This window comes from Centropristis striata, chromosome 13 (genome assembly GCF_030273125.1).
Source record: "Centropristis striata isolate RG_2023a ecotype Rhode Island chromosome 13, C.striata_1.0, whole genome shotgun sequence".
NCBI classification, from domain to species: domain Eukaryota; kingdom Metazoa; phylum Chordata; class Actinopteri; order Perciformes; family Serranidae; genus Centropristis; species Centropristis striata.
In genome coordinates, this window is record NC_081529.1 from 35,158,894 (window position 1) to 35,173,993 (window position 15,100).

The 15,100-nt window shown below is 37.3% G+C and overlaps 2 protein-coding genes across 2 annotated transcripts; one reads left to right on the plus strand and one right to left on the minus strand.

Annotated features, from left to right (window-relative positions):
* Positions 1-1,691: 1,691 nt before the first annotated feature.
* slc25a17l (solute carrier family 25 member 17-like) lies at positions 1,692-8,647 on the minus strand. Its single transcript, XM_059347158.1, has 9 exons — positions 8,287-8,647; positions 6,948-7,008; positions 5,589-5,655; positions 4,491-4,645; positions 3,609-3,725; positions 3,368-3,513; positions 3,043-3,138; positions 2,838-2,920; positions 1,692-2,434 (listed from the first exon to the last, which is right to left on the minus strand). Exons 1-9 carry the CDS (start codon positions 8,359-8,361, stop codon positions 2,287-2,289), a joined length of 948 nt encoding a protein of 315 aa, XP_059203141.1. The 5' UTR covers positions 8,362-8,647; the 3' UTR covers positions 1,692-2,286.
* Positions 8,648-9,743: 1,096 nt separating this feature from the next.
* Positions 9,744-14,706, plus strand: anks4b (ankyrin repeat and sterile alpha motif domain containing 4B). Its single transcript, XM_059347141.1, has 2 exons — positions 9,744-10,299; positions 13,010-14,706. Exons 1-2 carry the CDS (start codon positions 10,139-10,141, stop codon positions 14,106-14,108), a joined length of 1,260 nt encoding a protein of 419 aa, XP_059203124.1. The 5' UTR covers positions 9,744-10,138; the 3' UTR covers positions 14,109-14,706.
* Positions 14,707-15,100: the final 394 nt, after the last annotated feature.

Sequence of the window (15,100 nt, forward strand, 5' to 3'; positions counted from 1 at the left end):
ATTAACAGTACATAGAGATAAATAATGGAAGACACCTGTGTGACAAAGTGTTTATACTAACTGACCGGTACATTCATAAAGAGACAGAGAAGTGCATCATGTGTTTTCTATGTAAATCATCAACAGTAATCACAGCATTTATATCAGTTCATAGTACAGTTACTCATTTAGAGGCACTTATAGCACATACTGCAGTGTTAGTTTTACTCACACTGTATTAAGTACTTGTTACTTTTTATATTTAAATTAATTTTTATTTAATTTAAACCTTTATGAGCTGCAGATTGTACACACAAGCCTTTAAATATATCTGGGAGCTCTTTTTTCCTATTTTTTTTTATCATTCTTGTTATTAATGCTATTTGTGTTTATGTATGACATCTCAAGCCAACACATTTAAAAAATAAAAAAAAACATACTGTAGGAATTTCATGAGGTTTCCATCAAACGAAGATAAATCACAGTTAAAACATAAGACAGAGTGTGTAAAGAATGGTCCACTAGCTTTGATCAAGGCAATAATTCAGTAGTAGGTCGGTTATTAACTCTGCCAAGGACGCAGTGTTCTCAGTTTGTTTGTCAGAAGGATTACGGAAAAACTACTGGCGCGGTTTTCATGAAACTTGGTGGAAGGGTGAGGCATGAGCCAAAGAAGAACCCATAAAAGTTTAGAGCAGGTCCAAATTAAGGGCGGCTACACAAACCCTTTTTCACATTAACTTTTAAAAATCTCGAAAGGGCATTTGTGTTGTCTCTTTGTTGGCCCCAAAAGTTTGGAAATAGCTATAAACGTGTTGTTTAAGTGCTCGGAGTAATTACATACAACACGTCTTCTTTGTAGTGTTCATGTTGTTTCTGCATTAAAGCTCATGAACACACCAAAAGGACAACTTCCAAACCCAGGAAATGACACCATCAGAGGAGCATGTGAATGCACCATTGGCATGAAATATGGGCTGAAATATGTGCCACCAGAAACTGAATTTGAATTATTTATATTTGAATTTGAATTGCTTAACTTGAATAATTGCATTAAAAAACTGAATTTTAATCACATAATTTGAATTTGTATTGTTCAGTTTAAATCATTGCATTGAAAAACTGAATCTGAATTGTAATTTGAAATTGAATTGACTATTTTGGAACTGAACATTCAGTTCTCACAATTCAAATTCAGTTCGCAAAATTAAATTTCAATTTTCTGCGAAAAAGATACACAGAGCGCCTCTTCGGCCAATCAGCACCTCCGTTTTTTTTGGTAACATTTGTTGCCACCCGGTTGCTATGGCGCCTCTTCAGCCAATCAGCACGTCCGTTCCAGCCTCATCCATTGGTCGAGCCAGTCTAACTTCTTCCTGCGTTTCTTGGCGCGCCGCAACCGGGTAGCAACAAAAGTTACAAAAGAAAACAGTGTGCTGATTGGCCGAAGAGTCGTTATGGCAACCGGGTGGCAACCGGACTTTACCCGCAGAAAACTGAAATTGAATTTTGCGAACTGAATTTGAATTGTGAGAACTGAATATTCAGTTCCAAACTAATAAATTAAATTTCAAATTACAATTCAGATTCACTTCTTCAATGCAATGATTCAAATTTAACAATTCAAATTCAAATTATGTGATTCAAATTCAGTTTTTAATGCAATTATTCAAGTTAAGTATTTCAAATTTACATATAAATAATTCAAATTAAGTTTTTGGTGGCACATATTTCAGCCCATATGTACTCTCCAAGTGCTGTTTGTGGTCTTATTGGTATCATTATTTGCAGCCAAACTGCCGTAAGTGGAAGGAAAATGCAGACATTTTGGAAAATCATCTTATTTGCTTTGTAGCGTAGATTTGGATAAGAAGATTGATAACAATCTTGGTTTTGTGACTAACTTAACATTGCACAAAAACTGGAAACATGGAACAAAATCCATCTGCCAAAACTTCTAACGGGCACTTTTCAAAACAAGTTTAAAACCATAAAAAGCACCGTTTTGTATGGGAATCTATTACTGGTAATTTAACTAATGAGTGGTGTCAATCTTCTTATCTAACGCTCTGAAAGAAAGCGAAGTAAGATCATTTAGAACTTTATCAGCGGAGAAAATCAAGGCCAGTCTGCTCATAGAACCAGTTAGGTGGGACTCTGTGGCCCTAAAGGCACCAAACCAGTCTCTTATTACAACATTTAAGACTGAAACAACTCCTGGCAATAACATAACCGTCCCATAGGCATTAATAAAACCTACTGGCGATAAGTGTACGACTGCAGTACTGTGTTCAGGTAGATGTTTGTTCACTGCTTCAGCTTCTTGTTCATGCCCATGACTCTGAAGGTAGCAGCCGTGATCTTCTCGTAAACTACAAACATGAGGGCTGCCGTCAGCACCGTCTGCAGCAGCTTGGCCTCCAGGCCTTTGTACAAACCAAGGAAGCCGTACCTCCTGCAATAAACGACAGGTGGGTAAAAATAATCAGCTGGCTGTGTCAGTGAATGTGATAATAATACATTTAATTTATAATGCACTTTACATTTGAGGAAATCTCAAAGTGCTACAGGTTAATAGCATAACAGTCTAATTATAAAAAGGATTAAAAAAGGATAAAACAGCTAAAAACAGAAGAAAAAGTATACATATATATATATATACATACATACATACATACATACATAATCTAAAACCATCTAGATGGGAGGAACCAAAGGTTTTGCTAATAAGGAAAGTTTTTAGTCGTTTTTTAAAAGTGTCTATGGACTGTGGTGCCTTCAGGGTGTCAGGAAAGAAAGGAAACCTTCTATTCAATCCTGGTGGAAACAGGGAATGTGTGTTTTTTAGCTGCACTCACTTGATTCTGTCCATCAGCAGGGAGAAAATGTTGGAGAGGCTTCCAATCACGCCGCCCTTCCCGTCGCCTTTGTACTGGCCGAACTGATGAGAAAGCACAATGAGGGTTATCTTCAATTTAAATGTAATTTAAGATTGAAGAAGATCTTAAAGATATTCTACACCAACAACATCTGGGATTTGTTTTGTTTTTTAGTAATATTTACCCTCAGAATGGCCTGAACCGTCTGAAGAGGATATGTTGCCGTGGTGGCGACGGCCTTAGCGATGGCTCCGATGAGAAAGATCTCTGCTGAGGAGATCTGTGGCAGGAGACAAAGACTTAGTGAGTTAAGCATCTGTGAATGCTTAAAAGTAGATATTGGCGTCTAATAGGACTTCTGTCCTTGTCCCAGTTTACATGCAACTAAAACTGCTGAATAACTGACAGAACGTGTCCTCCTCCTCAACACTGGATGGAGATATGCGTCGTTTCAGAAAAGGATGATGGACTATTCCATCTAAATCAGTGTCTTTCTTGTGTCCTCTCACCTTCCTCCCTCCCTTGCCGGCCCTCCTCTTCATGGCCTCGTAGAACATGAACTGTACGGCCGGGTTGAGGACGAGGATGAGAGAGGGCAGCATGCCGTTCCACAGAGTGGCCACGCCCTCGTTGGTGATGATCTGAGAGAAAGCATCTGAGAGGGGAAGCCCAAACACAGCAGGGGTTTGAAACTGCACAGTAACATGAAAACATAACTATAATATATATATATATATATATATCACCCACCAAAGATGCCCCTGTAGTGGGTCTGCTGCAGGTCTTCGTTCCTGAACTTTACTCCCTGCAGCTTCAGTCGAGTGTTGACCACCCACATGGGAGTGGTCAGGACCACGTTCACCACTCCTGCATCAACAACACAATCACAATCAATAAAGGTTATAATAGTTTGGGATTTTTCATTAGTTTTAGTTTTAATTTCGTTGTCAGTTTTTTTTTTTCAAATTCAGTTAGTTTTAATTAGTTTTTAGAGTGAGTTTGCTAGTTTTAGTTAGTTTTTATTTTTTGGAAAATGCTTAGTTTTCGTTTAGTTTTTATTAGTTTTAGTATTTTTTGTAATGGGGTATTTGTTGGGTGCCAGATTCAATAAGGTCACAATAAATGTTTCCTTTATTTCCTTTGTCTGATCCATCTCAGCCCCAATAAGTTTATTAAGTCATAAAACCAGATAGATGAAATAGATTTCATATCAACCAAAAAGGTTTACGTATGAAAAAAGTTGACAAAGACGAAAACGAAAGACATTTTCACTATAATTTTAGTTAGTTTTAGTTCGTTTTGGAACCACAAAATACAGTTTCAGTTAGTTATCGTTTTTTTAGTAAGTAAGTTAGTTCTCATTTTTATTTTCACTTCAATTAACAAAAATGTTTTTTCAATTCTAGTTTTCGATATTTCGTTAGTTTTCGTTAACTATAATAACGTTGTTTCAGACTGCCCGTTTCACAAAAGAAGACGTTTGACGATTTAACCTTTGGACACTTGTAAATATAACTTTTATTTATAAGAAAACTACACAGGACACTTTAAGTCCTCAGTGAACACCTTACGTACTTGAACAGGCTTTAATCAGGTCATGAATATTTTTGGTTTTACTGTCCGTGTGTCTACCTGATACGACCCCCATCAGCAGGTCTCTGCTGGGTCTGGACGTCCCCGGACCGGACGCCGCCAGCCTCTTCAGCGTGTTGAAGGTGTAGAAGTAGACGAAGTTGGAGCAGCAGAGGCTGGAGATGACGGGTAACCAGCCTCTGTACAGAGACAACCTGGGAGACGTGATGGAGAGTCAGACTTAGAAATCAAGCAAATTGCATAAAATGTTGGCATTTTCCATTTAAAAATTATACAAAATGATTAATAAAATTAATTATGATTGATTCGGGCAGTTCCGCCATTTTAGTGCTTTTAGACTTGACGGCTGCCTTTGACACGGTTGACCACAGACTTCTTTTAGGCCGCCTTAGGGACTGTGTGGGCGTAAGGGGGACCGCCTCTTTCTCTGTCAGGCTGGGGGACTCTACTTCGTCCACCACCCCACTTCATTGCGGGGTCCCCCAGGGATCTATCCTGGGACCTATCCTGTTTGCATTATATCTCCTCCCACTTGGAGATTTTTCAGAGACATGGCATTTCTTATCATCTCTACGCCGACGACTGCCAGATTTACATGCCAATCTCTAAGAACAACCACTGCCCCCTGACACCCCTATTTGACTGTCTATGTGATGTCAAGGACCAGAATATTTTAAAGCTTATTTATTTTATTGTATTCTAAATTTATTTGACTATGTTTAACTACATTTTTTTATTTATTTCACTACTTTTAACTGTGCATTTTATTCATTTAACTATGTTTATCTGTTTTATTTTATTGTTTTATTTATAGCATTTTAGATTTATGCACTTATTTGATTATTTACTGCTTATTGTTATATGGAAATGTTTGTTTATTGTTTTTATGATTCTATGTACAGCACTCTGGAGACTTTTTTGTTGTTTAAATGTGCTATACAAATAAAGTGGAAGTGGATTGAAACATTTGTTGCAGATTGCGTTTGATAAACTGACTGTTTCAGCTCTAGTTCAGACAGATTTTCTTTATCAGAAATGTTTACACTGCACTTCACTTATTTTAATGCAAACCCAAAAGCTTCTATTTAAAGAACAAAACAAGCCTTAAGCATCATTTTAACAAAGCAGAAAACTTACAGGCCTTCTTCCTTTGCGATCTCAGCCAGGATGACGGGGGTCGACTTCGACTTTCTCTTCTCATCCACTGAAAAAACAAACACAAACGTGTGGAATGTCAATATGTGCTGAACTCAGAGAACTACTCATCCTCACTGGTTGTGTAATGTTTACTGTCACTCTGGAAAAGCTTTCTTTTTTGTCATGATGACACTTTGTTTGTTTACAAAAAAACAGACCCTTGAACAATGGGCAGTTGTAAAATCATATAAAATAACTTAATTAAAACATTTAAAAAGTATTAAAAAGTACAGTAAAAAGTAAATAGCATTTTAATAGCAACTTTCCAAGGCAGAAAGTGCTTCGAAGTCCACAGAAGAAAAAAAGGATGTGTAAAACAACAAAAAGGCTGTTTCCACTACCGTCCAATACCCGGAATGAGGCGGCTCTCACTCGCCGAAATGCCCCTTAATTTGAATATGAGCTGTCCGGAGCGGACTTTTTTCTGGACTTTTTTCGTCCCTGTAGAAAGCCTGGTTGCTGATTGGATAGAACGCTAAGCAGGATGTGACGTAGTACTCTACATGACAGCAACTTGCGCCATTTATAAAAGCCGGCGAAGCAGTGTTGCCAACTTAGCAACTTTGTTGCTATATTTAGCGACTTTTTCTGGTGTTATTGGAGACTTTTGGAAACTCGTTCTTACTCTTCTTAACGAGCCGCGGCACAGTCCTCCTGCAGCAGTCTCTCCCAGCTGCAGAGCCGGAGGGGATGTTAACCCCTTAGCTTCCAGTCTGCAAATTGCTAACAGGCTAACACTTAGCTCTGTAGCAGTACAGTGTGTATGTGCTAACAGGCTAACAGTTAGCTCTGTAGCAGTACAGTGTGTATGTGCTAACAGGCTAACAGTTAGCTCTGTAGCAGTACAGTGTGTATGTGCTGCTGCTGCAGGAGGTGTTCACTTAGCGATCTCTGTTTGTTTACAACAAGCACCAGACACTCTGTGCACAGTTAGTGATGCTGGTTAATTCACAATCACTATGTTAATGATCAGCGGAGACGCTGTGCATAATTAGCCATGCTGGTTTGTTTATGATCAGCTGGAAACATGGCTAAAAGTGTGAATAAATACAAGTTAAACAAAAGGCCAGTTGAAACAGGTGAGACTGCTTTTTAAAGATGTGCAACATGTAGTTAGCTTGACTCAAATTCAGGTTATCTTAATCTAGTCCAATACAGATTTATTGGACTCCTCCTTTACATCTCTGTCATGTTATTGCTCCTCTATCCTAAGGTAAACCTTCACACTATACTTGTGAACTCTGTCTAGAGTTGCTGCTATCAGCTGACCTCTGACCGAGATGAAAACCTTGGACTCACCCTGCAGTCGGCTCTTGGCCGTGTCCAGAGGAAAGAAGACGCTCATCGCTGTCACACTCCCCTGAAAGACAAAGCATTGGAATTAAACTCAAAATGCAAAACAAAAAGCTTAAAATGCACAATCTCACTCAGCCAGTTGTTTCTATGTATTGTTTCTATATTAGCCATGCTGTTTTGTTTCTTTAAGGTGGGACAATAAGGTTAAGACATTGGTTTTTTTCATGGACTGGTCAGTTTGTAGCTTACAAGACCTGAACTCAAATCTCTCATCTCTGTTTAGTTCTGTTTTCTTCTGCATTTTGTGTTTGTGTGTGTCTATTCCTGTTACGTTAAGCGACTTTGAGTACCTTTAAAAGCGCTATAAAAATTGAATGTATTATTATTATTATTATTATTAGTTTTGAGATTTTAGGCTGTTAGTGACAAGAAAACAGAGTACGAGGAAGCAGCTAAAGAGCTGAATTGTTAATATTGTTATTCTTTATTTATTCATATTTGTTTCTCTCGCTCTTCTTTTATTTTTATGTTTCTTTTTTTCCTTTTATACTTGGATGTTTGGTTGTTAATTAGAATAGAATAGAATGTCTTTATTGTCACTTTACGCATGTACAATGAGATTAAAGCTGACTCCAAAAAGCAGTGCAACAATAAATAAAATATATATAAAATATAAAGTCTTCAATTTGCCAAAACAGATATGATGCTATACAGTGTTTATCCATAAATATATTGCACATTGAAGGAAAAATTTTGCACATTGCCAGGTATTTGTTATTATTATTATTATTATTATTATTATTATTATTGTATATTAAAAAAAATATAAGTCTGTAAAGTTTTTATACTCAAAAAAGTATCGATACTAAAATGTCGTATGCGGATATGATACTCATTTTCAAAAGTATCGATAGTAAAGTGTGTGTAAAGCATAGCCAAGGAATGAACACTTAAGTTAAGTTATTGTTATTTTTTTATCAAGCTTTCCTAATATTGTGCACAGCATACAACCTCAAAATATTGTTCTAATTGTTATTGTTTATTGTATTTATTTATTTTTTGCACTACCTCAGACCTGAAGTTTCTTATCATAGTTGCAGTTTCTTTTTGCACAACTGTTTTTTTATTATAAATATTTAACCTGTGGTTCTGTTCATTTTTACATGTTGCATTTTTCTTGTTAATAAAAATATTTCTGCTAAATTTTGGGGTCTTTGTTTTTATCCTGGTGGTATCGAAAAATGGTATCGAGTATCGAGTTGAACATTTTAGTATCATGACAACCCTTCTGTCTAATATATATTATATCATGTTATTTAATAATAATAACTTCTCTGCTCACCATTGCACCTGCCACAGCGTGAACCAGCGTCTCGTAGGACAGAAGGCCGACAGCAGAACCTCCATGGTCGGACATCTCTGCAGCCTGTCCCGGTCACACCACCACACACACCCGAACACACACACACACACACCGGGAAGTGACCGCGGGGGGGTCCGGGGAGGAGCAGCGGTGGTCGGGCTGGTTGTTCAGGCTGCTCCGCTGTTAGAGGAACTAGTGAACCTTCACAGCTCCAACTTCATAAAGACAGCCAGTAACACCAGAGATAGTAAAATAAGGAGGAAAGTGTCGATAATGTTCCCTCCCAGTCCTCCTTCATTGGTTAAACCGGGTTGACAACTTCTTCTTCTTCTTCTTCTTCTTCTTCTTCTTCTTCAGTCGCGTCTTCTTTTTTCTTCTTCTTGTGCGCATTTTTTAAGTCGTCAGCCCCTTCAGCCCCCTGGTGGAGGAGGCCCGTTTAACAGTATGTGTCCGTAAAAAATACAGTACATATGTCAACATCTTGACAGAACAACTTGTACATTTTACATATTAAAACTGTAGTACTTTGAAAGAAAAAAACATTTTAAAGTTGTAGATTATACCGTCCTTTACTTCTAATTTAACAGGATGATGCTGCTTTTATACTAATTATTTATGCAAAATTTACATGCAGATTTTGCTTATTATGCATTGAATACCAGTAAATTAACATTCAGTTATTATTTATTTTACACTGAATACCAGTACTGTATTTTTTGCAGAATTATTCTGGTAACCACAGCTGCCATTTTTTTTCTGTAAAAGAACGGCATTTTTTAAAGTGTGTGTGTATATGTATATATATATATATATATATATATATATATATATATATATATATATATATATATATATATATATATATATATATAAGATATGATATAATATGATATTATGTACCTGCATTATACTAGATAGATAGATAGATAGATAGATAGATAGATAGATAGATAGATAGATAGATAGATAGATAGATAGATAGACAGATAGATAGATAGATAGATAGATAGATAGATATTATACTAGAGAGATACTTGACTATACAAGATATACATACAATAGATAATATACTAAGAGTATAAGAATATGTAAATTAGTAGAATGTGCGAAAGGACAAGAATATTGTATAAATATGATATATAATATCAGTATGATTAATTCTAACACATATCATATATGATGTGAAGTATATGTTCCAGTATTTGGAGTGTTGAACAGGTACACAGTACAGAAAGTGACAGTAGATTTAGTGCAGTTCAGTAATCGTGGCTCTGGCAGGTAGATGAGTTATAAAGTCTTATACCAGGAGGAAATAGAATACAAAGTAGTACACTGGAGTATGTTAAAGTAGTCATTATGCAATTTTTAATAATATTAAATATTACATTTGAATAATTATTACTTGATTATTGTAGCTGGTCGGGGACACAGTAACTTTAACTTTTAATTTATTTACTGTTGTGCACTTGAATGTCTCATAAAGTCTCATACCATACACATTGATTTTTTGTGTGTGTATATCTTAATCTGTAAAGTAATTAGTAACTACAGCAGTAAGTACTTCTAGCTGTGAGCACACTTAATAATTAATCTTTAAATCACTGTTATATGAATAATGGTGATCTGGTGGTGACACGGTGCAGCTGACAGCAGCGAGCTGGACTTTGCTTTTGTTTTATGGCTGTGAGCTGCTGATCGTAGACGCCCAGTGATCTCTTTGTTTGCTCTGGTCTGTGGTCGACTCAGTGTGTCGTCTTCAGTGTGTCGGCTGTGGAGGGAAACAAGAGGAACAAGACAGATTAGTTTGGACTGTTTCTGCTCCTGTGAAGAGATGTCGAGGTACCACAAAGCAGCGATTGATGGATACTTGGACCTGCTGAAGGAGGCCACCAGGAAAGACCTGAACACTGCCGACGAGGACGGCATGACACCAACTTTACTGGCTGCTTTCCACGGACATGTTGATGCCCTTCAGCTCATATGTAGCAGAGAGTGAGTATGATACACTTTATCACCTGAGCTGCATCTCACATAAAGCCTGCACAGATACTGAAATAACCTTTCACCATACTGCAAAAAAGGTGTGTCTAAAAACAGATAAAACAGTAAATCTGAGGAAAATGATCTTGCTGCATGGACAGATAATTTAACTTGACAAGATTTCTTAAATTAAGATTGTTAAATCTAGAAATAAGCATGTTGAACACTTAATATAAGAAATTAACTCTTAAAACAAGATAAGTTATTTAACACTTCTACATCTAAAGTTTTTTTTATCTTGGTAAGAATCAAATAATCATCAGGTCACTCTGCTCGGGCCAGTTCATCACTGCTTACAGCTTTAATTTGATCTCTTTTGTACATTTTTTGTCTTATTTAGTAATTTTGTGACCAAAATAAGATGTAAAAAGACACAAAATGACCAAAATAAGATGTAAAAAGACACAAAATGACCAAAAAAAGACACAAAAGGGCAAAAAAAGACACAAAAAAGACAAAAATGATCTAAAAAAGCCACAAAAAGACCAAAACAAGACACAAAAAAGCCACAAAAAGCCACAAAAAGCCACAAAAGGACTAAAAAAGACACAAAAAAGATGTAAAATGACCAAAAAAGAAACAAAAGGCGTAAAAATGACCAAAAAAGACATAAAAAGACAAAAAAAAACACCAAAAAGAGGGCTCAAAAGACGTAAAATCACCAAAAAAAGACAAAACGTTTTTAAGAAACAAATAATCATCAGGTCACTCTGCTCGGGCCAGTTCATCACTGCTTGCAGCTTTAATTTATCTTGTTTTAAGAGTTAATTTCATATTTTAAGCGTTTTTCAACATGCTTATTTCTAGATTTAACAATCTTAATTTAAGAAATCTTGTCAAGGTAAATTATCTGTCCATGCAGCAAGATCATTTCCCTCAGATTTACTGTTTTATCTGGTTTTTAGACACACCTTTTTTGCAGTGTGCACACGTTTTTCATTATAATATAATGAGCTAAAACTTCATTCTAATATCTAGAGTCCTTTCTCCCATGAGCTGAGCCAAATGTTCAATCAACCAATGTAACCCTGTAAAACAATAGAGCCTTTATTTGTCCCCCCGCCCCAAACCCCCACCTCCATCCTTCATTCAGCACGACAAGAGACAGGCTGAAATCTAGAACAGCATTCTGACAGAAAGATGAAGTTCAGAAAAGGTGTTTGGATGATATTTAGTAGGGCGTAACACACTCTACGTGGCCCGCATTAACTGAAGCTTTTTCCGCTTTAGTCATTGGGATTTATGATAAGTGAAATTCAGCAGTCAAGACTTTTATGACTGTGACGATGACGCACAGAAGTCAAGGACTTTAAATCTTAATAGTTTACCCATTATGTTCAGCTGTGTTGGGTATTACTGAGTTAAAGTGGTGGATGAAGTCGTCAGGTATTTTATCTAGGCTTAAGTAAAAGTAGCAATAATTCTGCACAGTTTGAAAATACTCCTGTCCTACATTCATATATCACTTTTTTGACACATTGAAAATTGACTTAACCTTTTGATGTTCAACATGTTAACCCCCCTTCTATTGCACAACATTTTCCAAAAATGACCCTCATTCATTCCCCATGTTATTTAATGCTTATACTGTGTGTTTCTGTGCTTTATCATTTGATATCAACTTATTTTATTATTGAATATTCCTAGTATTCTTTAAATATCTTGTTTTTGATAACAACAGATCATTATTTCCATTTTGCCTCTCATACTTTGTGAAGAAAAAAAGTTTTTGTGTTATTACATAGCTAACTACTTGGCTAAGTAGCTTGCTAAGCTAACTACTGCTTTTAATGTGTGAACTTTGTTGTTGATTTTAATTGTTTGTTTTATCTTTATCTGCATTTTAACTGTTTTAACTGTAAAGCGTCTTTGTGTACCCTGAAAAGCGCTCTATAAATAAAATGTAATATATTATTATTATTATTACTTAGCCAAGAAGTTAGCTAAGTAGTTAGCTTAGCAAGCTACTTAGCCAAGAAGTTAGCTAAGTAGTTAGCTTAGCAAGCTACTTAGCTAAAAAAAATGGATATGGTTAATTTTTGACCCATGTTGTGCATTAGAAGAGTAGTGACACAAAAAGGGATTTTATTAAAAAATGAATAAAGGAAAACATAAAATTAGGATGTATGATGATCAAAAACAAACTAATTGAGGAAAACCTGGAATTACTGAATGATGAAAATAATTTGTTGCAAAGATATAGAACATGAAAATACTTAGCCAAGAAGTTAGCTAAGTAGTTAGCTTAGCAAGCTACTAAGCTAAATACTTTTATACTTTTAAATTTTGTGGGGGGTTTTGGTAATTTTGTGTCTTTTTTTGGTCATTTTGAGTCTTTATTTGTCATTTTGTGTCTTTTTTTGGCATTTTGTGTCCTTTTTAGTACTTTAGTCCAACATAAAATGATTTTATGAACAAAGGTTGCAAATATAACATAAGAGGGTTATATCCAGTTCTATAATTTTATACAAAATGTATTTGAGCTTGTCTCTAGTTTTATTTGGTATATCTGGATGTGGTGAAGAAGTCATGATTTGGAGCTTTTGGTGACTCCAGAGGGTATAGCCTTTATGAACTTGATATAAAGGAATAATTATATTGTATCAATCAATAATAATGGAAAGTCTGACTTGAAATCAAATCTTTCTCTTGTGTCCGACAGAGGAGACCCCAACAGGAGTGACATCTGGGGAAACACGCCTCTGCACCACGCTGCAGCTAACGGCCACATGCACATCCTCAGCTTCCTGGTCAACTTCGGCGCCAACCTTTTTGCGCAGGACAACGAATTCCACACGGCGATGGACGTGGCTGCATCACGTGACCGCATGGACTGCGTTCGCTTCCTGGACGCCGCCGCCTCCCAGCAGACCAACCAGAACCCAAAGAAGGTCGCCAACCTGAAGAAGGAGGCCGTCAAAGAGGCGGAGAAGCGTGTGAAACTCTGCGAGAAGGTGAAGAAGAAACACCAGAGCAAGATGGATAAAATGCACCGCGGAGGGGTCACCACCGCCTCAGAGGTTAGCTCGGAAAGCGGCACGATATCCGGCGTCAACGAGCAGTTCTCCAAGCTTATCGCTGCTGATAAATCTGGCTCCCTGACAGCCAGAGTGAAGGGCACGCTGCAGAAGAAGCTCGGGAAGAAAGGCACGGTGCAGGGAACCCGAGGGGACAGTAACGTTATCTTCCTCAAACCGGAGAGTGGAGCGTCCGAGCAGCCGGAGTTCCTGGACGTCTTCAACGAGGGCGAAGGCGCTTCAGACGAAGAAGGAACGGCCGGATACGAAGATGAAGATGACAGCAGTGAAGCAGGACAAGTCAAACAGTCCATCTTCAACCGGCCCGGCCTCGGAGGGCTGATCTTCATGAGCAACATGGGGATGGAGTCGGAGGACGTCCACAGCGGGAACAATGAAAGTCTGGGCTACCTGGTGCAGAACGACTTGTTCAACGCAGAGGAAGACTTCGACGGGAACTTTGACGTTGACGTCCCCTGGGACCAGGAAGACCTGGGGCTGGATGATGATGAGGATGATGAAACTTCTCCTTTGGATGCGTTCTTGTCGGCCATCTCTTTGCCAGAGTTCGCCCCGGCGTTCAGCAAGGAGCACCTGGACCTGGAGGCCCTGATGCTCTGCTCTGATGAAGACCTGAAGGGGATCCGCATCCAGCTGGGACCCAGGAAGAAGATCCTGGAAGCTGTCGCTCGCAGGAAGAACGCACTGGAGACTCCTGGCAGCGTGAAGGACAGCAGCTTGTGAGCTAAAAAAAAAAACACTGAGGGAGGGATTTGTTGTCCTGTTTGAAGCCTAAAATGAGTCTGTATCTTTTGTAAATAGAGCCAGGACTTTGATTTCCTGCATAAAACAGAGATGATTCAGCAAAACAACTACAACCTTAAGTATCAAACCTTAATTCTAGAACATTGTGCAGTGTTATGTTTATATATTATCCGTGTTAAAAATCAAGGACTGGATTCACTAAGCATTCTTAAGAAGAAAAAAAAATGCTTCTTAAGTGCCACTTTTTTCTTAACTTTGCTCTTAAGACAAAATTTACAATGTGGTACAATGTTGTTAGGGGCAACAAACCCCCAAAACTTCCATAAAAAAAATAGAATTGTAAAACTTCTTCAGATTATGTTTATTTAGTCTATTTTAAGACAAAAAAACACTCCAACTGGCATCATAATGCGTACCATAGAGGGTTAAATCTGAGCTGCATGTTTTTGGACTGTGGGAGGAAGCCGGAGAACCCGGAGAGAACCACGCTGACACCAGGAGAACATGTAAACTCCACACAGAAGAACCTGATTCCAACCTGCAGCCCTCACTGCTACACGTGCTGTTTTATGTTTTTCATTATTTTGACTGTTGACAAAATGATTGTCAAATAAATACAACAAAATAAAAAAATGTCTCCAACTTCATATTCTCTGTTGCTTATATTTGTGTGTGTGTGTGTGTGTGTGTGTGTTTATGACATTGTGGGAACCAAGGTTATAATAGTTTTGGATTTTTCATTAGTTTTAATTTCGTTGGGAATTTTTGTTTTCAAATTCAGTTAGTTTGAATTATTTTTTTTAGAGTTAGTTTGCTAGTTTTAGTTTCGTTTTTATTAGTTTAAGTGTCATTTTTTTGTAATGGGCTATGTGTTGGGTGCGAGATTCAAAGAGGTCATAATAAATTTTGCCTTTATTTCCTTTGGTTTATCATCTCAGCCCCAATAAGGCTATTATAAAGCCACGAAAGCA

Bases quoted from the DNA above. Each gene is read 5' to 3' on its own strand.
- slc25a17l (XM_059347158.1), bottom strand. From the start codon at position 8,361: ATGTCCGACCATGGAGGTTCTGCTGTCGGCCTTCTGTCCTACGAGACG. The intron at 4,646-5,588 runs GTAAGTTTTCTG...CACGTCTCCCAG, and splicing joins ATCGCAAAGGAAGAAGGCCT to GTTGTCTCTGTACAGAGGCT. The intron at 3,726-4,490 runs GTAGACACACGG...TTGTTGATGCAG, and splicing joins GCTGATGGGGGTCGTATCAG to GAGTGGTGAACGTGGTCCTG.
- anks4b (XM_059347141.1), top strand. From the start codon at position 10,139: ATGTCGAGGTACCACAAAGCAGCGATTGATGGATACTTGGACCTGCTG. The intron at 10,300-13,009 runs GTGAGTATGATA...TGTGTCCGACAG, and splicing joins CAGCTCATATGTAGCAGAGA to AGGAGACCCCAACAGGAGTG.